Source organism: Eurosta solidaginis, chromosome 4 (genome assembly GCF_040869045.1).
Source record: "Eurosta solidaginis isolate ZX-2024a chromosome 4, ASM4086904v1, whole genome shotgun sequence".
NCBI lineage: Eukaryota > Metazoa > Arthropoda > Insecta > Diptera > Tephritidae > Eurosta > Eurosta solidaginis.
The window spans coordinates 140,346,165-140,371,210 of NC_090322.1; the positions used below are offsets into that span (position 1 = coordinate 140,346,165).

At 36.8% G+C, this 25,046-nt stretch overlaps 1 protein-coding gene across 5 annotated transcripts in view; it reads right to left on the reverse strand.

Annotated features, from left to right (window-relative positions):
* LOC137250396 (potassium voltage-gated channel protein Shaker) overlaps positions 1–25,046 on the reverse strand; it is a 685,128-nt gene that overhangs the window by 489,781 nt on the left and 170,301 nt on the right. Inside the window, exon 2 of one of the 5 annotated variants that reach the window (XM_067783117.1) lies at positions 23,243–24,116. The exons of the other annotated variants lie outside the window; for them this stretch is intronic. Within the exon in view, the coding sequence (XP_067639218.1) occupies positions 23,243–23,271 (29 nt within the window). The 5' untranslated portion in view covers positions 23,272–24,116. The remainder of the gene's footprint in view (positions 1–23,242; positions 24,117–25,046) is intronic. 5 annotated transcript variants of the gene reach the window in all.

A 25,046-nucleotide genomic window follows, 5' to 3' on the forward strand; every position in this document is an offset into this window, starting at 1 on the left:
AAATGTCGCCATTAGGGTGGGCCAGGGGTGACTCTAGAATGTGTTTGTATGATATGGGTATCAAATGAAAGATGGTAATGAGTATTTTAAAAGGGAGTAATCCTTAATTCTATAGGTGGACGCCTTTTCGAGATATCGCCATAAAGGTGGACCAAGGGTGACTCTAGAATGTTTGTACGATATGGGTATCAAACGAAAGGTGATACTGAGCATTTTAAGAGGGAGTGGGCATTAGGTCTATAGGTGGACGCCTTTTCGAGATATCGCCATTAGGGTGGGCCAGGGGTGACTCTAGAATGTGTTTGTACGATATGGGTATCAAATGAAAGGTGGTAATGAGTATTTTAATAGGGAGTAATCCTTAGTTCTATAGGTGGACCAGGGGTGACTCTAGAATGTATGTAAGATATGGGTATCAAACGAAAGGTGTTACTGAGCATTTTAAGAGGGAGTGGGCATTAGGTCTATAGGTGGACGCCTTTTCGAGATATCGCCATTAGGGTGGGCCAGGGTGACTCTAGAATGTGTTTGTACGATATGGGTATCAAATGAAAGGTGGTAATGAGTATTTTAAAAGGGAGTAATTCTTAGTTCTATAGGTGGACGCCTTTTAGAGATATCGCCATAAAGGTGGACCAGGGTGACTCTAGAATGTTTGTACGATATGGGTATCAAACGAAAGGTGCTACTGAGCATTTTAAGAGGGAGTGGGCATTAGGTCTATAGGTGGACACCTTTTCGAGATATCACCATTAGGGTGGGCCAGGGGTGACTCTAGAATGTTTGTACGATATGGGTATCAAAGGAAAGGTGTTACTGAGCATTTTAAGAGGGAGTGGGCATTAGGTCTATAGGTGGACGCCTTTTCGAGATATCGCCATTAGGGTGGGCCAGGGGTGACTCTAGAATGTTTGTACGATATGGGTATCAAACGAAAGGTATTACTGAGCATTTTAAGAGGGAGTGGGCATTAGGTCTATAGGTGGACGCGTTTTTCGAGATATCGCCATTAGGGTGGGCCAGGGGTGACTCTAGAATGTGTTTGTACCATATGGATATCAAATTAAAGGTATTAATGAGGGTTTTGAAAGCCAGTGGCCCTTAGATGTATATGTGAGGGCGTTCTCGCGATATCGACCAAAATGTGGACCAGGTGATCCAGAAAATCATCTGTCGGGTACTGTTAATTTATTTATATATGCAATACCACTAAAAGTATTCCTGCCAAGATTCCAAGGGCTGTTGATTTCGCTTTGTAGAACTTTTTCATTTTCTTCTACTTAATATGGTAGGTGTCACACCCATTTTACAAAGTTTTTTCTAAAGTTATATTTTGCGTCAATAAACCAATCGAATTACAATGTTTCATCCCTTTTTTCATATTTGGTATAGAATTATGGCATTTTTTTAATTTTTCGTAATTTTCGATATCGAAAAAGTGGGCGTGGACATAGTCGGATTTCGGCCATTTTTTATGCCAAGATAAAGTGAGTTCAGACAAGTACGTGAACTAAGCTTAGTAAAGATATATCGATTTTTGCTCAAGTTATCGTGTTAACGGCCGAGCGGAAGGATAGATGGTCGACTGTGTATAAAAACTGGGCGTGGCTTCAACCGATTTCGCCCATTTTCATAGGAAACAATTATCGTCATAGAATCTATGCTCCTACCAAATTTCACAAGGATTGGTTAATTTTTGTTCGACTTATGGCATTAAAAGTATCCTAGACAAATTAAATAAAAAAGGGCGGAGCTACGCCCATTTTGAAATTTTCTTTTATTTTTGTATTTTGTTGCACCATATAATTACTGGAGTTGAATGTTGACATAATTTACTTATATACTGTAAAGATAATCAATTTTTTGTTAAAATTTGACTTAAAAAAAATTTCTTTTTAAAGTGGGCGCGTTCTTCTTCCGATTTTGCTGATTTTTCTTTATCACATATATAGTAACAGTAGTAACGTTCCTGCCAAACTTGATCATGTTATCTTCAACGACTGCCAAATTACGGCTTGCAAAACTTTAAAATTACTTTCTTTCAAAAGTGGGCGGTGCCACACCCATTTTCCAAAACTTTACTAATTTTCTATTCTACGTCATAAGGTCAGCCCACCTAGCAAGTTTCATCGCTTTATCCGTCTTCGGATTTTTCGAAATTTTCGATATCGAAAAAGTGGGCGTGGTTATTGTCCGATTTCTTTCATTCTAAATAGCGATCTGAGATGAGTGCCCAGGAACCTACATACCAAATTTCATCAAGATACCTCAAAATTTACTCAAGTTATAGTGTTTACAGATGGACGGACTGACGGACGGACGGACATGGCTAAATAAATTTCTTTTTTCGCCCAGATCATTTTGATATATAGAAGTCTATATCTATCTCGATTAGTTTATGCCGTTACGGATTGCCGTTATGCGAACAAAGTTAATATATGTACTCTGTGAGCTCTGCTCAGCTGGGTATAATAAATGTAACATTTTTCAAATCAGATAAAACTTTTCGGACGTATGTATATCCGTCAAAGGACCATCAGCATTGATAACACTTGCCAAAACTCTCGGGGAGTGTTTTTATGGGGATGATTATAACACATCCATTTAAAATTTTTTCGTTATACAATGTAATAAATAGTTTCAGCAGGTAATATTTTTGTATGCATTTTATACGATCCATCACACGAATATATTATGCTATAATCAGCTCATATCTTTAAAAATATACTACTAACATATAAAAATCAATTTCCCTACACTACATACGTGCATACACATATCTACGTATCCATCTACGTACATCCATTCAAATCTATTACATCAATATATACTATGCTATTTGAAGCAAAGTCCCTTAATAGCGCAATGTTTATTTTAATTTATAATATAAAATTTTAATTTCTTTGCACTCAATCTGATGACGGAGAAAAAAAGTTGCATCTCACTCGAATAGTTTGCACTTCAAAAGCAGAGAAGTATTAAAAAAATCAATAAATCTTAAATAATTAAGTGGAGTAGCGCAGAGTTGTATTATTTCATAAAATATTCACTCAATATCATACAAAAAAATAAAAAATAATAAAATAAAAATTTTTTTTTTTTTTACAACTCAAAGCAGTTGCAAGCCTTCATAATCTTTTTAACTTGCTTCAGCGCCCAAAAGTATGCAACACAATTAAATATCATCAACACTAAAACACATTATAAGCAATTAACCATTTCCAAACACTTTCTTATTGCAATTTATTTTCTTCATCATTAACGTTCTACTTCGTACCATTCGCGGCGCGTAAACTTTTTGAGCTGACGCGGTCCTTAGCACGAAACCACAAGCCAGGCGTTAACGTGTTCAGAAATGAATTTAATTAAATGAGTTTTCAATACTTAACCCAAACACTCGCGCCACTTTCACATTACACATATATTATAGGTTCTGTTATAAGCATTATTTACAGTTACAATAACGAACGGGTGCGTATGCAACACACGGACACGAACATACGTACACCGAGCAAACGCAATGCAAGTGCGTAACTTCGTTGAACGTGGCTACTAAGTTGACTAAGACTCAAACTTTCAAGCGCCAATGAAAGGGTAAGACAGCGCGCCGACGTGTTTTTCGCGTGCAGGCCTGTGCAGAACTACTGTCGACGTTTTTAGTTAGCGAGGTTAGGGTAAAAACAGTCATGGCCGACACAATAGCGGCGATGACAAAGGTTCGTAAAAAATGCATTCCATTGCAACGAAGGCGGTCTGAGCGAGCATCGAGTAATCAGAGATGAAAGCGTAATTTATTGGCGCGAGAGCTTTGAAATAATTACGATTTTGTGCAATAAAAACAGAGTAGGGTGATGCAGGGAAACTGGAGCGCAGTTCGCACAAAATGTTATGCAGCCGAGCACAGAACTTTCGATAGCGAGAAATTTAAGCCGAAAGTAAAAACGCAGCAAACACGCGAATATATCAAGCGAATGCGGCCGTTGAAATTGTGCCACTTGGGCAGTCAGCCATGCAATGAATTATAAATAACAAGGGAATAGGACTATTTGAAGAGTGTAAAGTAAATGTAAACAAATTAAAAATATCCTAAAAGCACTGGACATGCAAGTAAAAGGCGGTCAAAAGGAAACTCGATTAAATGAATAGAGCGGCTAGTTTCCTTTGACAGACGCCTCATTGCATATGTGTTGTTGACTCTAAAGTACTCTGAGCGCTTACGGCTACAAATTAAAGCAACAAAAAAATAATAATAAATAGGAGGAAAAGCAAGTGCATTTTAATTGTTATGTATGAGATGGAAATACTCGCGGGGGAAGATGGTGATGCAGAGAAACAGTTTCGTGCACGTGCTAGCACTAACAACGGTCGGTAAGTTGCTTAAAATAAACAGAGAAAAAGAGCTTATAGTATGTGGTGCTCTCCGTTGTGGTGAGACATATTTTGCTAACGGCATATGAGAGCGCATCAAGTAAAGCTTTGCATGTTGAATCGTCACTAATGTTGGCCGATCCAGTGATTTTTGAGGAACAACGTTATATGTTATTGTGAATTCTCAGTCACAGCGGTTTTTACTCATGACTGTTACTGAAACAAAACAAAAACAACACAGGAAAATTAATTCATATTTTTCCCTACGGATTGTGTTGCTAATAAGTAGCAGATGTCGCTGAAAAACTTTAGGCAACAGCCTCTACTAACTCACTCAATAGTAGCGTATATATACATACATAACATTACTATTACTGCGACCATCGATTTAACAGTGGATATATTGTGTTACCGAGGGTGTTTATATAGCCGCCTCTGTGTCATTTTCTGTGACATGTACTGCTATTCAGTCACAGCTTAAATTATAATTATAGGCTCATTGTATTGGTTCATACCATAGAAGCGATTAGTTCCTGTGATCATAGCTTTATTTTAGTCTATGATTGAGTTTAATGGTAAGCGTGATTGGTAACGGGAAATAAATTCTGTTACAGGCAATCTGTCACGGCTATTCCTTCTAAGCTGTCGCTGAAATGTACTTTGATATTTCAGTAGCTGTGACAAAATCGCAGGTACACGGATATTTGCCAACTCTAATCGTCACTAAACAATGACGTTGTCGAAGCAGAAGCTTGCGGCAAGTCTCAATGTGAAGGTGCTCGTTGCACTTAATACTATTTTTGTTACTGCTTTTTATGCTTTAAATAAAAATAGATTAAGCAAAAATTAATTTCATCTGCCGCTAAATCTTTTCTGTTTATAGTATAATAGATTCACGTGAGCTCACTTACTCATGCCTAACTTAACATAACTTAGCGTAGCATGAAAACTTTCATTTATAAAAAGTATGTACTTCATCAGAATCGTATTGAAATATAGTTTTAAATACTTTATGAGTTGAGTATTTAGTTTCTCAAAAAATGAATCAAATTTTGAGAGCGTTCATTATAATGCTTTTAAAATATCTGCCCTACTTTGGTCACGCCTACCGCTTCGCCTGAAAAACACTTTCTGCCGAGTATTGTTCGCCTTCCACACCAAAGGCCCTGGGTTCAAGACTCGGGAAAAGCAACATCGCAAAAAGAGAAAATGTTTTCACTTAGAAAAAACAATTTCTAAGCGGCGTCGCTTCTTGCCATTAAAAATTTCTCAGCGAAATTTCATCTGCTTACAGGAACCATTCGGCGTCGCTATAAAATAAACAGGTTCCATTCTGCCAATTTGGAGGAAAGGCTAAAAATTTGCACGGCCCATATTAAAAGAGAATGTCGGCTTAAAGCCCGTCAAAGGTATATATTTCTATCTGTCAGTCTGTACGATCTGAGTATTATCAGATTAGCACAGCAAACAACACAGATCCCATCCTTTATATTACTTTGGAATAATCGGTATGTTCGTGTATCGTAGCTTGGCACGTTTGCGCCAACTTTCTCCCTCAATTGCAGTTGCTAGATTCCCATCGAAGCGGAGGCTTGGAATCGTGTATACTTTCCACCCCAAATAAGATGGTGACTAAAAACTTTTGCCATACGGCCTGTTTAAAGCTGCCCTGGTAGAACATACATATTCTTGTCCATTTAATCTCGTGGTAAGTTGTGCAAAATATTACTTAGTGCTGCTATAGGAATGGCTTGCTAAGCCCTCGCTTTTTTTGATATCTATTTTGTACCTTTATCTTAGAGGTGGTTCACAGCACAGGATTCAGAAGCACTGTAACCATCGAAAGAGAATCTTGGAGTTAACAACTGCAATGAGGAACAATGTCTTTCTTGCTACTCTTCGCGTTTGACTAATGTCCGGCCAGGCTAGCGCACGTTCCGCAAAGTAATCGCTCCAGTTACGGCACGCTTTTATCCGTCTAGTATAACCGAAATTATACCACATATCCCGGCTGAACCTGCAAAACCTAGCAAGAGAACGTGACAACTCAACCCTAGAGACCCTTTAGTATCCTTTAGTAGACACGGCCAGACGTTGTGCAAACAGACGAGGACATACACATAAGCATAGCTGGTCCTTATAGTAGCCGTAGCTTAACCAGTAGAAACTCTGGAAGAAAATAGCTTAATTTGCGAGCTAGGTCAACTTTTGTGTTGATAGCCAAGCAGCAAAAAAAGCCAAGAATCAGTCACATCTCAAGATCTATGTTAGAGTGTAGGGAATCCCTGGCTACCAAGACATATGGAAATAAATGTTAATGAAAAAGCGGAGGTAAGCTAAATAGCATCCTTCTAAGATTGCAACGTAGGCGTCCCAACAAGACTGGGAGAGATTAAATGAAAGCTAGAGTTGCACACAATCGACCAAGCAGGAAAGGCGTGGAACCAAGTGCGGCAAACTGTCGAATATCATTTTAAGGTCTTAGAACCCTAGACTAACAAAGTTACTCTTATCATTAAAAAATGAGAAATATGAGCTTATGACAGGTATTCTGATCCGACAATGCCTACTGGCGTCGCATGCTTTCAAAGTGGGCTTAATTGATGATACAAGATATATGAAGTAAGGTTTGGAAAATAAGGTTTTGTGCACGAGTCCTGCGCTCGTGAGGTTTAGCCTTAGACTTTAAGTTAGGAGCGATACAGCTATAAGGTCTAGAAGCAGCAAGAGGCATAAATTTTAAAAAGCTTTTTGTATTTGCCAAGAAGAAGGCGCAATTTCCTAACATAGGTCCTAGTCTTTGACAGGGTTTTTCACTTTGGTCGTTAAACAAATTTCGGGTAAAACTTTGGATTTATCAGTTAATTCGAAGTCCTGCCAAATGTTGTTTTAAATCAAGCGCTCCTTATATATAAAGCTTCGTCGAAAATTTGCTGCCTTGATTAATAACGAACAAGCACAGCGAATATATCGGCTTGCTGTTGCTTGCGAATACTCCTGTTCACTGATCTTGTGGCCTCATATTTCGCAATTCATTTGCATTGAGATCATCCATTATTGCCCATTTTGAGACATTTCGGAAAGCCAAAAGAATATATTGGAGGAGAAAACATGAACTTAACTTTTATACTGAGGCTTTTTTATTGTACAGAGCGCAATGTCCGCTGACTTTCCTTTAAAATGCGAGTGCTTCGCCTGTGAAAACAGTATCTAGTCTATACTCAACTTTATAAGCTGGACCAATAAGGTAAACGGCCCAAAAATTAAATGCCATTATGACCAATTCAAATGGCCATAAGATCAGTTGGCCTAACGACCACTTTAAATAGTCATTAGGTCAATTGTTTTTATGACTTTTCTTAATTTGGCTCTGCGGCCATTTAGGAAATTTCCGTTCGACCTTATCACCATTTCGGTGAAAAAGACCATAAACTATAAACCAATTTAAAACCAGCATAAAATCAAAATAATTTCGCAGTATCAGCTAGATGCCTTTTTGAATATGTTATTTTTATTTCAAAGATATTCTCATCGGACCAGCTTTTTGTCTGATTTAACATTGTAATGAATCCAGGATTAAGACGCTTATCACCGCTAATGAAAATTTTGAATAAAAAATCGCAATGCGCTGACCAGGACAGATTTCAGGCTGATGAGCCTGTAGTCTTTGGATACAAGCACCTAAACTTTATTGTCAGTGGGTGAAATATCACACTAAGCCATTCTATGATCATACCTCCAACATTTGTGACAAGATATTCTATAATCTATCTGGACCAGGCGATTTAAACATGAGAGAACTTTTACCAGCGGATAGCAGATAAAGTGATATGAAAGTGAATAAAGACAAAAATAGGCTACCTATTTATCATAGAAGAAACCTTAAAATATTACATCGTTCAATGTTCGGCTGAGCTATTAGCGGTTTGGTTTTTTTAAGTTTGTCTTCTGAAATGACAAAGTAAACAAATTATTGAAGACTCCCTGCAAAACGGGTTGTGCTTAATAGCGGAGACATGAACTTATTTGCAAGGTGCCATCAACATCAAATATCTAACTGGATTATAGATACTACAACGGCAACATATTTGCGTGATTTTTAGTTTTTTTTTTTAACTATAATTTTTATTTAATTTCACGGATATCATTCATTGGGCCGCAATACTCTGAGGATTGCATTAGGCAATCCTTTGCATTTCTTTTGCTTTTAAATATTCTTATTCACATGCGGAATGCTTTTAAATTTTTTCATATAATATGAAGAATGTAATAAAAATGAATTATGAGTAATGACGGAAAAAAAAAATGTTTCATTACTCTAAAAAAAAGGAGTAAAGGCTGCAGTCCAAAAATTGTGAGACCAGAAATGAGATTACGTGGATTTCATTCCAGAGTTATTGCTTTCCTTAACAACTTTAAAACTCTTCTAACACACCAAGTCATATAGTTGTTCAAAAAACTGATAAAAAGTGTTATTCAGATTCAGAAATCATATTCGTAAGCTTTGCCAAAATCAGTATATCTTAATATATAAAAAACACGAGTCACAACAGATTTGGGCGCGATGGACTCCTAAACAACTGAACCGATTTTGAATTTGTTTTTCACCCCGTGTATAGTTTGATCTAACTTGTGATATAGGATAGGTTATATCTCAGTTTATAGTCGCAATATTATTTTATTGCACATTTTTTTATTTTTTTATACGTAATAATAAAATGTTACGTATACGCAATGGCACTCATATTTTCAGGTGGTGCGGATATACTTCTGTGTAATTGCTTTGTGTTTAATTAAAAAACCTTCTTATCTATAAAAAATATTATATCGAATGATATCAAGTATAGCACATCACCAGGCCCGCCGAGAGGGTGGGGTGGGGGGGCGGACCTGAGGGGCTTATTAAAATGTATGCAGATAGGCAAAATTTAGGGCAGGACAACGTCTGCCGGGGTTTCTAGTTTATACTATAAATTCTTCAGGACCAAAACTGTTGTTTTCAAGTTTCTATTTTGAAGTTATTTTCTCTATTAGTTTCATTAACTTTGGTTCACGCGTAACTTCATTTCGATTGACGTGCGACTCAAAAGCTCAAATTTCCGTATAAAAAGTCCAAGGTTTATGCCACAATGCCGATATTGGTGACGCACTTGCAAACTAACATTCTGTATATAGCTAAAATCTTGTGGAAGCTTTTTTACATTACTGTGTAGAATTATGTCAGTCCTTATGTAAACTGCTGTGTCAGACTGAATAATTTTACCGTTAGAATTCAAACTGTCAAAACATTGTACTGTTATGGTTGTAAGCTTACGTTGAAAAGCAATGCCGAAGACAGAAAATGAGGCAGGACATAAGACAGATAGTTGAAAAGTGTTTTGTTGGTAGTTATGTTTTAATAGAAAGCTTCCAACGTACCAAAGCTCTCGCAGTATTCATTCCCCAGATTGGGAGAAAATTTGCATGGACTACAACCTCTCTTTAATATTTATGTTCGTAACAAATTGAACACATTTTTTTTAACATTATTTTGTTTTCAATAAAAAAATTTTCCTTTGTAAAGGCGACTAACTTTGGAATAGAAATATTGGCGCGGTATCATTATGTGAATGGCCATAACGTCAATTAACCTTATGACCACTTCAAATTGCCGTAAGGTCAATTTATTATACTCAGCGTGCTTTGCACACAGAGTATATTGACTTTGATTAGATAACGGTTGGTTGTACAGGTATAAAGGAATCGAGATAGATATAGACTTCCAGATATCAAAATATCAGTATCGAAAAAAAAATTGATTGAGCCATGTCCGTCCGTCCGTCCGTCTGTCCGTCTGTCCGTCTGCCCGTTAACACGATAACTTGAGTAAATTTTGAGATATCTTCAACAAATTTTGCACACGAGCTTATCTGAACCGAGAATAGATTGGTATTGAAAATGAGCGAAATCGGATGATAACCACGCCCACTTTTTATATATATAATATTTTTGAAAACACAAAAAACCTGACTATTTAGTAAGTAATACACCTAGAATGTTGAAATTTGACGTGTGGACTGATATTTGGACTCTTGATAAAAAAAAAATAAAAATTTTAAAATGCGCGTTGCACCGCCCACTTGTGATAAAATCAATTTTACAAATATTATAAATCATAAATCAAAAGGGATGCTTTGAAGAAAATTTGAAGAAATCGGTTAAAGACCACGCCCACTTTTATATAAAATATTTTTTAAAGGGTCTTGGACGAATAAAATAAGCTATATCTTTGCAAAAAAGAGCTTTATATCAATGCTATTTCATTTCCCAAGTGGATTTGTAACAATAAATAGGAAAAACTTCAAATTAAAAAAAATGGGTGTGGCACCGCCCCTTTTATGACTAAGCAATTTTCTATGTTTCGGGAGCCATAACTCGAAGAAAAATTAACTGATCGTAATAAAGTTGAGTACATAAATTTTGCCTATAGTAGAAAATACTTTTAGTAAAATTGGACGGGATCGGTTAAAAATCACGGCAACTTAGATATAAAACAAGTTTAAAAGGGTCGTAGACTAGAATAATAGGCTATAAATTAGCAAAAAATAGTTTTGAATCAATGATATTTCACTTATCAAGTTTTATTGCAGGGATCGCCACAAGCTTCTTATGGAAGCGTGACCACACCTACTTTGAAATCAAAAAAAAAAACAAAAATGGCGACAGGGCTAGTAAAAAGTACACTGTAAAAACTTCGAAAATTCATAAAATGATATTATTTTAGAAAGAAAATTATACATTTTGAAATCCTGATAGAAAGTAAACTCATTAGATTTTTTTAAATAAAATTTTTTTTATTTTTATAATTTTTTTTATATTTTTAGGGTTTCTATTTTTTTGTCTTGTTTTGTTTTTTAGAAAAAAAATAATATAAATAATAATAATTATGTAATTCTGATAAAAGAAAAATTCATTCAATTATTTTATTTAATCTTTTATATTTTTTGTTTTTATTTCTTGTATATTTAAAAACTTTTTGTTTGTTTTTGTTTTTAATTTTTTTAATTAATTGTATTTCGGAAAGAAGGATTAAAGTGAAGATATTAACCTAATGTAAATTGTCCGCAATTAATTTTTCTATATCTATGATTTTTAATAATCGGGGATTGCCCATATTGCTTTTTTTTTTTTTTTTTTTTTTTTTTTTTATTTTTCCCAAATTATTAAATAAATTATAAAATTAAAAAATTGCTTCAAATAAATGTTTTCATACATTTAAAAAAAAAAAAAAAAAAAAAAAGCAATATGGGCAATCCCCGATTATTAAAAATCATACATACAGACAAAATTGGTTAATTCGTTGTAGTTCTATAAATAGAACGAAAACAACAACAGAAACCAAAGTTTCTTTGAAAACCGCCGTACCAAGCATAGCTTTAACACATAATTGCACACGAAGTATGCAATGTGTAAAAGATTAAAATATGCAAAAAGAAGGCAATTGGGAAAGACTTCACAACAGGCATGACGTAGCTGAATGCGTTTACAACCATTTCAACTATCGTAGGGGTGCGAGTTCGACTCCCACTCCCGGGAGAAAAGGCCTTGAAGAGATTTACAAGGTATAATCGAAACAGCTGTCGCCTTGTCCGTCCTGATGTCACGTTGTTTAAATTTTTCCCAAATTATTAAATAAATTTCTATATCTATTTTGATGTTTGTGGTTGATAATTTCAGAAGCTCTTGTAAATGCTGATTTGTAATTCTGTTTCTGTTATTTGTTTTTATTTGCTTAAAGAATAAAAAGGAGCTTTCACAAATGTACGTAATACCAAACATTGAATAAAATTTTAAGACTTCTTGACGCAGTAAGGGATATTTCTCCTTGCCTACAACTTTCCAAAAATCAATGTCTTTTAAATCTAGTAACTGTAGTTCAGAGTCGCATTGTAAGTCGCATAGCTCCATTTGCAGTTCTGGGCTCTGCTCATTTGCATCGCATGTCATGGGTATAAAAAAAAATTGGTAACATTTTCCTGTTGCTGAGAGCTTTAAAGTAATTTTCAATGTGATATTCGCTTTAGTCGCATCAACCTGTCAAAACTGATAAATATGCATGCGAAGCCGAAATAAACACATGAATTAATAATACCCACATACCTACTTACATACGTCCTATTCGTATTGTTTGAAAAGTGGTATATAAATTTGCCTATATTAGTATTTACGATCCTTTTTTCAGGGAAGTAGACCAGAGACGGCTGGGACTGGGATTAGGACTAGGACTGGGACTCGTAATGGGACTGGAACAAAATACGTACCACCCTCTGGGACTGGTAATAAGGGAAGAAGAGGAATGATAAGAACTTGAGAGCAGAGAAAAGAGAAAAGGAGACCGTCATCGGGTTCTGAACTATATTCCAAGTTTTAAGCTTGTAGCTTATCGGGAAGTTACTTAAATTTCGATTACAAAATTCTGTTCGCTACACAGAGTCAAGCTAAATAAAACCGTTAAAAAAACCGGCTATTATTTATTATATCCTACTAGATAAACTAGTGATAATTTTAAATTATCTTCTCCGGTTAATAATGGTGGAACAAAGCATGCATATACTTCAAACTTATCACTAATATGTATATACCATATTCAATTTTTAAGTTCAAGTGAGACGAAATAAAGTTTTGTCAGTGCACGTTTATTCATAATTTTGTTTTCTAAAAAAATAGCTACAACCATTCTGCGAACAGAAATGGCGCTGGCACGTACACAAACCCAGTCGTACTTGGTAGCTTTCAAAATTAACGCTTTGCATTGTTTTCTTGAATGCATTTAAAAATACTTCTACATGCGTTCAATTCAAATTAATTTAATTATTAAATAAATCAAACAAAGCCTCATTGTTTTCGTACAGGTGAAACAAAAATATACCCAAAAATATTACTTCAAAAGTAATTTTACACGAAATTATAGCAGTTGAGTTCCTAATGGTTACAGCAGAATACATTCGGTTGTAGGCGAGAGGATAGAATGCGTGCGCGCGGGGATGTGTGGTGCGCTTGCCTATGCGGTGTGCTTGCCTGAGCGTTTTACAAAAACAATTGCGTGAAAACGCTTATGGAGTAACGACCCCTGTTTTATTGTAAGATGAAATGGTGAGAAATTTTTTTTGTTAAACGGGCGGTGCCACGTGTTATGTAGAAAAGTAATTTATCTGAAATGAAACGAAGCTCATGCTGAGTATAAAATGTTCGGTTACACACGAACTTAAACACTTTTACTTGTTTTATAATATTTTCAAATTTGACTTTGTGGCCATTTAGGAAAATTCTGTTTAACACTAATACCATTTGCGTGGAAAAGGTCATATCATATCGAGACCAAAACCAACAAAAAAAAGAAAAAAAAAAACATCCCACAAACTTGTACAATACTAGCGGGCCCGGCAGACCGTGTTTTGCCCTAACATTGGTCTATCTGCATAACTTTTAAGAAGTTTTTACCTCTTGTTCTCCCTCCCCCTCCATCACAATTTCTCTTATTCTTTTATTCACTCCTTTTCTCTGTGTCTTTCTTTTTCTCTGCGTTTCTCTCTCCTCCTCCTTATTTTTCCTCACTTACTTCCTCTCTAGCTACCTCTCTTTCTCACTCCCCCGCTTCATCTATCCCTATCTCTATCCCACCTAACTATTGTTCATGACCATGCGCTCTCGTGCTTCTTTAGACAGTAGATCAGCGTGAGATATCTCTTCATTGCCTAGTACATAAGTGTCGCTGTATGCTGTGTTTTTTTGTTGCGATTATTTCCTAACTGCATAGTGATGTCAACATTCGCCACAATACCTATTTCTCTATCGTCGTCTACATCTACATTTTCTCAGTTTCTTTATCCTTCCCTTCTTACGTCTCTTTAGTTCTTTTTATTCTCAACCAACCCTTATGCCCAGTGCAAGCCCAGTCCCATTTCGATTCATTTGCATGTGCCGTTCTATAGTTATAGGGCCGGAGTTTTATTCGTCCTTACAAAAAGGAAGTTCGAATTTAACTTTTATTTCTAAACTTAAAAAAAAAAAAGTCCGAAAAATAAAAGGGATTCCTGATTTTTTTTGAAAATATTATATGGAATTCCCATGGTTCCCATACCATAAACTCCCTCCTAGGGCAATTTTGTATACGCAAGGATGCATAAAATTAAAGAATACACGAAACCCTCACAACATAAGCTTAAAACTTAGTGGCGGACTTTTGCAATTTTTGTTTGGACCCAGACTATCGTACATCATGCATGCATCTTATATCTTATACTTTATGTTTTTAATGGCAAAAGCTATACTCAGTTTGATCTTTTGAAATGAACCGTTTATAAGGTTAACAATTTTTGATTCATGTATATTCAGATACATCTTTTGAGATTTTCCAGCAAGTACATTAGCAGCCTCAGTTTAGATTGTCATTGTTGCTCGAGTTGAATATCGCACAGCTGGGCGTCGCGACGTATGAATGCATGAGTGCCTCAATGAGTATCTATGAATTAAAATGGCAAAAGCCAAAATAGCCATTTTTTTGCGACTTTTTAGAGTTTTTATGATATATAATGCTTGCGAAGATGGCGAATAGTGGGATAGTGCGAAGAAAATTTGCCTAAAAGTATAAACCTTGGACGTAAGCGAATATAAATTTAAAGCGCAGATATGTTAGAATGGAAAATATTCGACAGCTGCACGTGTTAAAAAACTTCACTGTTTTAGAGCTGCCTTTTTATTAAATACAGTGGCTTCGCAAAAAGTCCTTTAGTGTATTCCGGTACGCCTTCAGGCTTTTTACACCACATCACGAAGGGACTTAGAGTCACACCAACTAGACAAAATAGTCTCAACCATGCTAAACCATCGCATTCGCAGAGAATTTAAAACGGCGTTTCATCCTACAGTTCTGAAAAGCAACATATTTGAGTATCCGATAAATTGGACTTACTTAGGTAATATCGTAGACCGCAGTGTCCCGTATAGTACACAGTGATAGTTCGAAGGTTCTCTCTGTTTGGATAAATGAGTTTGGCGGATACAATCTTTGCTGAAAGTATAAAAATTGGGTCTGTATTCACCCTAGACATTCAATCCAGTGTTGACTGAACTGCTTTGTTTCCTAGTTACTTTTGGTTTCCCTAGTGTGTGCCGCTGTGAGTCCACAGAAGGGCTCTGGATTATAGCATCCTGCTATAGCACCTTTTTTGGATAAGTAGTCTGCATGTTTATTACCTTCATGCCTACAATTTCAGCCTCGAATGCATTCATCTACTAGGAGTAATTATGTAAGCCTGCAAGGCACGTAAGGCTGCCTAGCTAATGACGATACTCCTCGTAATAAGCCTTTTCGTATACGCTTTTTACCGCAAACTGTTATTGCATAGATTTGTGCCTGGAAACAGGCAGGCACTGATTTCTGAAGTTCGGTAAATAGGTGTTAGACCCCGTTTAGACATCATAAAATAAACGCCAGAGTAAGGGTCAGTATATAGACTCCCTCCTTCCCAAAGGGTTCTGTCCACAATGGGCACTTAAATTTACCTAAAATCTTTAGCGTGGTTTCATTTCGAGATGTTCTATTAATTTCCTTGTTACTTTAGTATGCCTCTGTCTGCTCCTTAGCTCAGATATATTTTGAAGTCTTGAAGGTGTTGCCTTTTTTCTATTACCATAGGAAATGGAGGTACTCCCCTTAGGACACTAAGTATATCAGCAGGGGACGTTCTCATCGCATTCTTGAAGCCAATAAAAACAAGTCGTCTTAGTTTTGTTATTGATGTTCTTTTCGTGGTTTTTAGCCAACAGCATAAATACCCCCTGCACCATTTTAGGAGATAGCCCCAAAATTTTGCCATAGTGTAGAGTGTAGGCGAAGAAAGCTCATGTTGCTTTGTTTAAAGGTAGTATCTAGATGAACATCTCACGTAAGCGTTCTGTCCAGTCTAACACCTGGGTATTTTGATTGCATTTAAATTCGGATTTATGGATAGTTTATTATCTGTGTAAAGAGTACTAGGAAAGTTTTGTTAGGACTGATAGACAGTCCATTGGTATCACACCACCCCCATGAAGTTGTTTACTAACGTTGGCCTCCCTAATGTGCTGAATCAAAATTTTCCCCATACCCTTTAGAAGAAACGAACTGAGGTTAATTTGTCGATATGGTCGTGGCAGTTGCTCGTATTTCTTTGGCTTTGTCATGAAAACTAACTTAAGTTCTGTCCACCTGTTTGAAATGTAGCCGAGTAGTGGAGATTTCTTAAATAGGTTGGAGAAGACCGGAGCTATACAGTTTATTTGCTGCTGTAATAGTCAGGGTAATACCCAATCCGATCTTGGTGATTTGAATGGGTTGACAGTAGACAAAGCATATTGCACTCGCCTGAAACTTGTGAGTTTTTGCATATTAAAGTTTAATTATTTACTATCCATATTTCCTTCTTTGCCAACTTTTGACGTCTTCAATTAGTTTTCAATTTTTTTTTTTATTTGTTACAGATTTTGAGATGCTAAATCGAAACTTGAAACAAACAAATCAGTGCAGTGCCCATTAGATAAATAAAAGTGAATCTTGGTCAGCGCTAACCAATATAAAGATGATTGTTTTTGACACAATATTTTTAAAAATACCCCATAGTGCTTCATGAGTATTACAACACTAACAGCACAAGCAGCTACTACAGCAGTCAACTATTGTCATTTAACCACCAACTTCATGGCAGTGCTTGTCATCAGTTGACATTGATGTGATTGTATGTCAAAGATAACACAGAGAGAATATTATCGAAAACTAAATACGCAAGGATAATTTTAAAAAGATTTTGACACGAAAAGTTGCTTACTTTGCAGTGATTTCAAGGCGATCAAAAGTTGTTACGAAAGCGACAGAGAAGTGATTGCGGTTGCGGTTGTGGTTATGACAAGGTCTGTGATAGCGAAGGCATCGGTTTGTAAGGCATTAAGTGTATCGCTATTAAGATTTAGCCAAAAGAGTTGCGTGTTCTCAGAAATTGTTTAGTACGAGCAAAAAGTTCTTAAGTTGTTTATTTGCAACTTTTTACTATGATATTCCCATTTTAAGTGTATTATTTTAAGCTCATAGAGTTCAATGATGAGACTTCCAGGGTGAGCAAAAATAAGTTTGCACATTGGAACTTATGCATTAAAAGTAAGCATTTGCTTAGACTAAAATTTCTAAATGAAAGGTAGGTATTTTGTTTATATAGCCAACACACTCGGAAAGTGGATTTCGATAAAATTCTTGATTTTATGCATTAGGTCGACATTTTTTGTGATCTTTTTCAAGTATTCATATGTATACCCTGTGCGACCCAAAAATCGCTAAAAACGTTGACATTTTTTGTATTCATGAAAAAAACCTTAAAAATCAAAGTCGAAAAAAAGTCAAAAAAATTAAATTTTACAGGCTCGAAATTTATTTTTTGAGTATGTGTAGTGACACTTTTTTTCCTGAGCCCAAATCCTATCGAAAAATCGTTGGCGAGATATCGGTTAATAAATCGACCCAGTCTAATCTACATCCTTCCCGTTACCTGCAGCTTCAACGGCTTTCGCCCCATTATCTGCGCTTTACTTATTGACGATACTTACATTGGTAGATGACAATAGAATAAGGAAAGACTACGTTTAGCGCGGTAACTGGGACTCGGATGAATTCGCTCTATCGCTAATATGTAATACATCCTTCAGTTGGCAGGGCTAGATGGTGAGCCAACAGACGCGCCCATAAACAACAAAATTATATATCGCCAATCACTATAGCGCATGTTTTTTTTTGTCACTGGCATTATAAAAAACGGAAATTGACAAGGACTGTTCCGCAACTGAAACCCTAGAGATCAGCCAAATAAAGTAAGGCATATAGCCCGAACCACACATTCACCAGTGCTTCCTCATTACACTACATAGCTTTGGTTAGCTTCACAGCGCTACTCCAGTGATTAACGCCATTAAAGTTCAGATCTATCCCCAGCGGGTTAGGGGGCTTTGAATATACCCGCGGCTGGTATGCCTGTTGTAAGAGGCGATATTAATACCAACTTGATTCAACGGGGTTGTATAACGCAACCCATTCAAGGGGTTGTCAGCGCTATATATAACCCAAATATCAATCTCACCTAGCCGTGGCAAACAGGCGACGCTCTGGCGACTCCAAATTCTTCATGGATCTAATCGGTAGGAGCACGGTATGCCTAGAAGGTTTCATGCCATCATACCAAATCGTTCCCGAGATGGTCAGTCTAGTAACTTAATGGTGCATGTTACCGGAACGCACAGGATCTGCATCCGGCAAAAGACCATCAACATCGATAGCACTCCACAAGGCCTTCGGGGAATGTTCTTATCGCTACAACAGCAACAACAAAGGTCAAATAAAATGTGGACTAAATAAAAAAATTCCATTGAGTAATGAGCTTATATGAGAACACGGCAACCTGGCTAGGTTACCCTAACATAACCGGTTTGGCGGCCACCGTGGAATGATGGTAGCGTGCTCCGCTTTTTTTCAATTAGAAGAAAATTTTTCTAAGCGGGGTCGCCAGTGTTTGGAAAGCGCTTCGGGTGTATTTCTGCCATGAAAAGCTCTCAGTGAAAACTCATCCGCCTTGCAGATGCCGTTCGGAGTCGGCATAAAACATGCAGGTCCCGTCCGGCCAATTTGTAAGGAAAATCAAGAGGAGTACGACGCAAATTGGAAGAGAAGCTCGGACTTAGATCTCTTCGGAGGTTACCGCGCCTTACATGTATTTATTTTTTAACCGGTTTGAGGTCTAGGTGGGAGATTGTGTCGCCAGCGTATGTTTGGCAAAATATGAAAAAGTGCCATATATACTGGAGTGGTCATAAAAAAACGCAGTTTCGGGCATGGATTCTAGGCAGGAGTGACACTTCGTCACCAAGTACTGTTGTTTAAGCATGTGGACGAACGACTCGGCGCTATCGGCAAACAATTAAAAATCTTCGCTATCTCATTTATCTGGAGCCACGAACCGACGAAGGAAAAGAACAATGAGGTAAAAAACGCGTTCTACGAGCACCTAGAATGCACATACAAGCGCTGTCCCTGCCATGATATAAAAGTTGTGCTTGGCGCCTTTGATGCCAGGGTGGACAAAGATGTTTTTTGGCTCTACGGTTGGAAAGGGCAGCCTCCACACTGAAACCTGCCCTATTGGACTGAAGCTGATCGATTTCGGCCGTGTTCGAAACATGGTCATTTCAAGCGCGATGTACTTGCATAAAAATGTTCAAAAGGCTACATGGCCGAAAAACACGCAATTTAGTAAGGTAATCAAAAAAAAAAAAGTCACAACAGGAGGGAAATAGATTTGCCCAGAGAACTATGGCATATTGCTGAAATATATAAAAAAATGACTTCCTATCTAGTTTAAGAAGTTAAGCGAATTGAAAGAAGCAGATAAATAATCTATTGGCGTTATGCTATCTAGTTTGAGGTTACAAAAAAAATGAGTTCGATAGAGTCAGAATGTCATGCCATGCACGTAAAACCGCTCCATCAACAACTGGGAGAATTATTGTTAGCAACTGTTGAATAAATTGGCCAGCTACTCTCGCTCTTGGCCTAGCCGGCTTGACCGCTTAGGTTTGAGGGCCGATAGCACACTACACTAGAAACTGCTACGGGATGTCTCCCTAAGTTGCCTGAATATCATTTAACTAGTGCGGGAAATTTTCTGCTGAATTGAAATTAGAAATTTATGCAAGCAATATGAAGAGATTTTTCATCTTAAAGCACAGTGTCCAATCGAGAAAAGCTTTCACAACCGAGAAGTAGACTTTAAACAGAGCCGCATGTTACTCTGCCTTAATTTCGATTTGAGCACTGCAAAAGATCAAACTTTTACTTAACCAGAATCCGTCTCGATAAACTTCATATGTTTACTTCATGTAATGTAGTAGTAATATCGAATCAATACCTTTAATACCAATATCCCTATGGTTAGACCCTATTGAAATGGTCCGGTCCCTTTTGCTTCTTTTAGGGAATATCAAAAACAGTTCCAAACTGCGCGGGTCTGTGCGAAGCTCTGGTAATTCGATATCACCAATTGATTCTATCCATTTTAATTCAATCGAATTCGTAGGGGCAAGACTTTCTTTTTCGGCGCATATAATCATGTCACTGCGAGTCCGGTTGAGTTGAAATGGATAGAATCATGCCTTTACAAATATTTACGTTATAGTTTTTTATGTATAGCTTACCGCTCCAAAGTTTAACAAATTTCGTCATCCCTTGTTCTTGTTATAACTATTTCTCAAAATTCGTATATAAAATCTGTAATAATGTTAATAAGTTGTGATACGTACCTGCAAAGAAGAAGAAGAAAAATTGAAGTATTACACACATATCAAATAATTTTATATATCATAATATAGTACAAGAATTAAGAAAACATTGTGCTATAGATCTGGATAATGTCAAGCAACTTTTCAATATACATATGAAGCTTTTTGCGTCACCTACTTTGGCATTAAATGGCATGCTGAGTATACATCAGGCTTCGTGATTTGAGCTATGGGCTTTCTGATTTCGGACACTTTAACCTTCTTACCAGGTTCGAGTTTATTCCTGACAAGAGCGACTATTGTGCGTCGATAACTGCTCCCTATGCAACCTTTACCCCAGTAATTCCCCAGAGATAGGAATGGTGACTCAGTTGAGGCAGGGGAACGGTTAACTTGTTCATGGATGGGTCAAAGTTAGAAGGAAAATTTGGTTGGTTTCTTTTGTAAAGTGCTAAATGTAAGCCGCAAGTTGAAGGTGGGTGATCACGGCAGCGTCTTCCAAGCTGAAGTTACCGCGATTAAGGATGCGGTGGATGAAAGGCTCTACTACTGTTAGAGAATTTAACCCTAAACACACCGTTTTTTTACTTGGCAAAATAATATTGTAGTCAATAAGGAAAAACAATTTATAGTTTTAATAAAGAAGGGACTTTTATATTCACTCTGATAGCCAAGCGGCTGTCAAGGTTTTTAGTTCAACAACAGTGCAATCGAGGATGGTCTGTGAGTGATTGACAGCAATTGCGGTTGCGTCAAACTATTTTATGATTAAGATTATTGGGTCCCTTGGCACAGTTATATCCCGGACAACTGTCAAGCGGATGAAGATGGCTGTAGCGATTTCGGAACTCCGCTGGCCACCTGTGGTTGGCAACTGCCTATATAGGCCTCGAGTCAGTTCAGCAAGCATTGGACGGACACCGCTTGAATTGTAGCAAGATCTTTCTGGCCGGAGGTGGATTGCTGAAGGTCTTGCAAGATAATGGGGTTCACTAAAGCTCATCTATCAATGGTCACTGGGATTTTGACAGGGCACTCTCCAACAGGAATCCATGCGGTGCATCACAATATACTGGAAACCCCATCTTGCTGTAATTGTATGGAGGATGATGAGATGGAATCGTCAGTTTATGCTTGATTGCAGTGATTTTGCCAGAACTACGCAAAATTGCTTCGATAGCGACTCACTTTGATCTCCGAAATATTTATCTTAGGTTGAGATCGGTCTCATTCGAAACTTTTTCGTTGCTACGCAACGATTCTCTAAGTAGCTATAGCTACGTCACCGTTATTTTATTTTATTTTATGTGATATCACAACGGACCTTCATACTGTCGAAGTGAGCTTCCCCGACCAGGGCAGCTACCACTTAACTTAATCTAAACTAGGGTTCATCACATATGCAAAAAGAGTGCTGGAAATATGAACGGATTATGGAAAAAGGGTGTCGAAATTTGCTTGATTTTCCTCGACAATTTTGTCAATAAATATTTAGACCACTAAAAAAATGTTCAATGTTTCTTGAACTACTTTTTCTGGACTTTAAACAAAATTTTTTAAAGGGATTTGTGTAATGATTTTTTCAACTTTAAAAAATTTTGCTCCACTTTTTCAAAATGAGCTTGCTTCAATTCTTATTAAATGTTGCTCAAGCAACCCTTGCTGCCAGCAAGCGACTTGAGTATTTTGTTGCGGCTTTGTACTTTAGATACAATTTTGATGGCATGTGCCTTAAAGGTGAGAATATTATCGAACGTTACCCCTAAGATGTTTTGGTGGCTGACAGTCGGTACCGTAACACACACAACGTAAACGTGCCATATTTGCGTCTTCTGTTCTTTCCACGTCGTAAACAGAGTGACCGTGGGTTTGGTGGATGATAACGCGGGCGTTAAATTCAGGATCATCTACTGGAGGACCAGATCCCGTTACCACTGTTGTGCAGTCATCGGCATAGAAAATGATTGTAACTTTCTCTGGTGGGGAAGGTAGCTTCGATATGTAGAACTTAAACAAAAGCGGGGATAGGACCTCGCCCTGTTGTACCCTCTGTTTAATTATGCTAGATTTTGAGGTTTCGTTCCTCAATTGAGCCGACGCTTGACAACAATTCAGGTAATTTGCCGTCCATTTTTTAGACAAGGAGGAAGCGGTGAAATTTCTATGTCTTAGTTGATTCAGAGTGATATAAGGGAGCAGGACGGTTTCCAATGCCTTCGCTGCCAGCGAATAGAGTGATATCGTTCGATATGCCTCGTGTATAAACAATATATAAAGTAAATAATATAAAGTTTTTTGCAATAAGAATTCCCGTAAACAATTAACAGCTGAATAGATAATCAAGTAAATTTGAATATGCAAATATTTTGTATTTAAATACGTATAGCGTTTTTCCAGCGCTTTTACGCCGAATAACAATGAAACAATATGGCCAATTAGCAATTAATAAAACATGATGAAAAGAGGAAAAGAACCGGCATAAAAGAACACAATAAACTATGCAAACACACACACATACACAAAAACAATTACACAAACTTACCCGCCACCAGCAACTAGGATCATCTGCATTGTTGCGCTCTTCGCTAATTACATGCACAACAACAACTTGACTGACAACAAACAATAATTATTTATATCGTACGAATGAATATAATTTTACAAATATTTGCTTTTGTTCTTTCGTATTTTTATATTTATTTTAATTGTTTGCTTTCAATTGGTGGGCTTAGCCTCTTTTGCTAACTTTTTGTTGTAGTTTGCTTCTTAGGACAACGATGACAACGATTGTGGTTGTAATGATGGTTGTATTTGTGGTATTTGTAACAAACTTAAATTGCCGCTTTTTTGAACTTGGTTTTTGTTTCGTATTTGGTTTTTCATGCAGATTTTGATTTTGGTTACGTTGATGATGAGGTGAAGGTGGTGGTAGAAGTAAGGAAATTTCAAACAATGAATGCACTTTGAGTTGATGCCGGCATACTGGCACAAGTATTAAATACGAATTTAACGGCATTGATGTGAATGACAAAAGAGTTCGTTGTTGTTCTTTTACAGATTTAAGATAGTCTTTTAATGATGAATATGGCTTAAGTAGTTGTTGTTGTATTAGTAATGATATAGCCATGGCGTTTGAACTGTTTTAGTTGTACGTGCTGAGTTATTTTCTTAGTTTTGTAAATTGCAACTAATTTTTTTTTTTTCAAAATATATATTTTTGTTTCATTTTTGTTTAACAAGTCGATTAAGGATATTTGTAGTTTTAAGTCAAGTCTCTTTTACAGGCAGGAGAGTGAATAACTCTCGTTTATTTTGTCGTATTATTGAAAATTATTGCAGTTAAAAATTGTTGCACAAGGTACTCCAATTTTTTGTTTTTTTTTTTTGTTTTTGTGTAATTTGTTTAGTGACAAACACTGTACAAACACTCACAATGTTAAAATAAAATAAAAAGCGGAAAATGATGTAATGTGAGTAATTTGCAAATTCTAAAGCCTATTTGTTTTCTTCATATGTAAGTTAGAGCGCTAAAAGCGCCCACAGTCAATCAACTTTTGCATCGACCTAAATCAGTGATTAATGAAACACATGTTTGTTTGCTTTTACACATTTTTCAGGCTGTTAAACAAAGCAAGATCTTTGGGTGGCTGACAGGATTGCAAAAAATCTCATTCAACCTATTTCTTTCACTTTTAGGATGCTCTGGTATAACCCAGCTATTTAATGTTAAAACTACGCAGGTAAAACAAAGTTCGATAGGACAGCGACTGTTGGTTCAGCTTATGATTAATAATACATATATGTAAAAAAAATTTCCAAATAAATGTTCAGCAAATGGCACATGCGGCTCGCTATCTAACAGTGTAAACATTATTTACAGTCCACGGACGGACTTGTGTGCAGATTGGTAGCTTTAAGCTCCAAAGAAACTCAAAACCGAAATCTTAACTTCATAAATCAGCATTGCATCAACTCAGTTCTTCTTTGCGACGTTTGCTACAAAAGAAGTATAAAAAAGGCCAAGTTATGCAGGCATCTGCGGATTAGCTTATTCCTGCAGGAATCATAGTAGTGGTCTTTAAAATATCACTCATATGCGACAACGCGCTGGCGAAAGGCAGAAACTATCGTCGCTCTAGGGACTGTGAAGCGCACTGCAAATATTTTGTAGGCGATTTTTTGTAAACCCCAAATATTTTGCTCAAAGAGAAGAAGAGATAACGTATGACATAGTGAGATTTTTTAAGCTCGTAGTTCACGGTGGGTGAAATGCGTCGTATCCAAAACTGGGGCACATGATGTGGTATTGCGCGTTCATGAAATATTATTTAAAACCAAATGCCGAT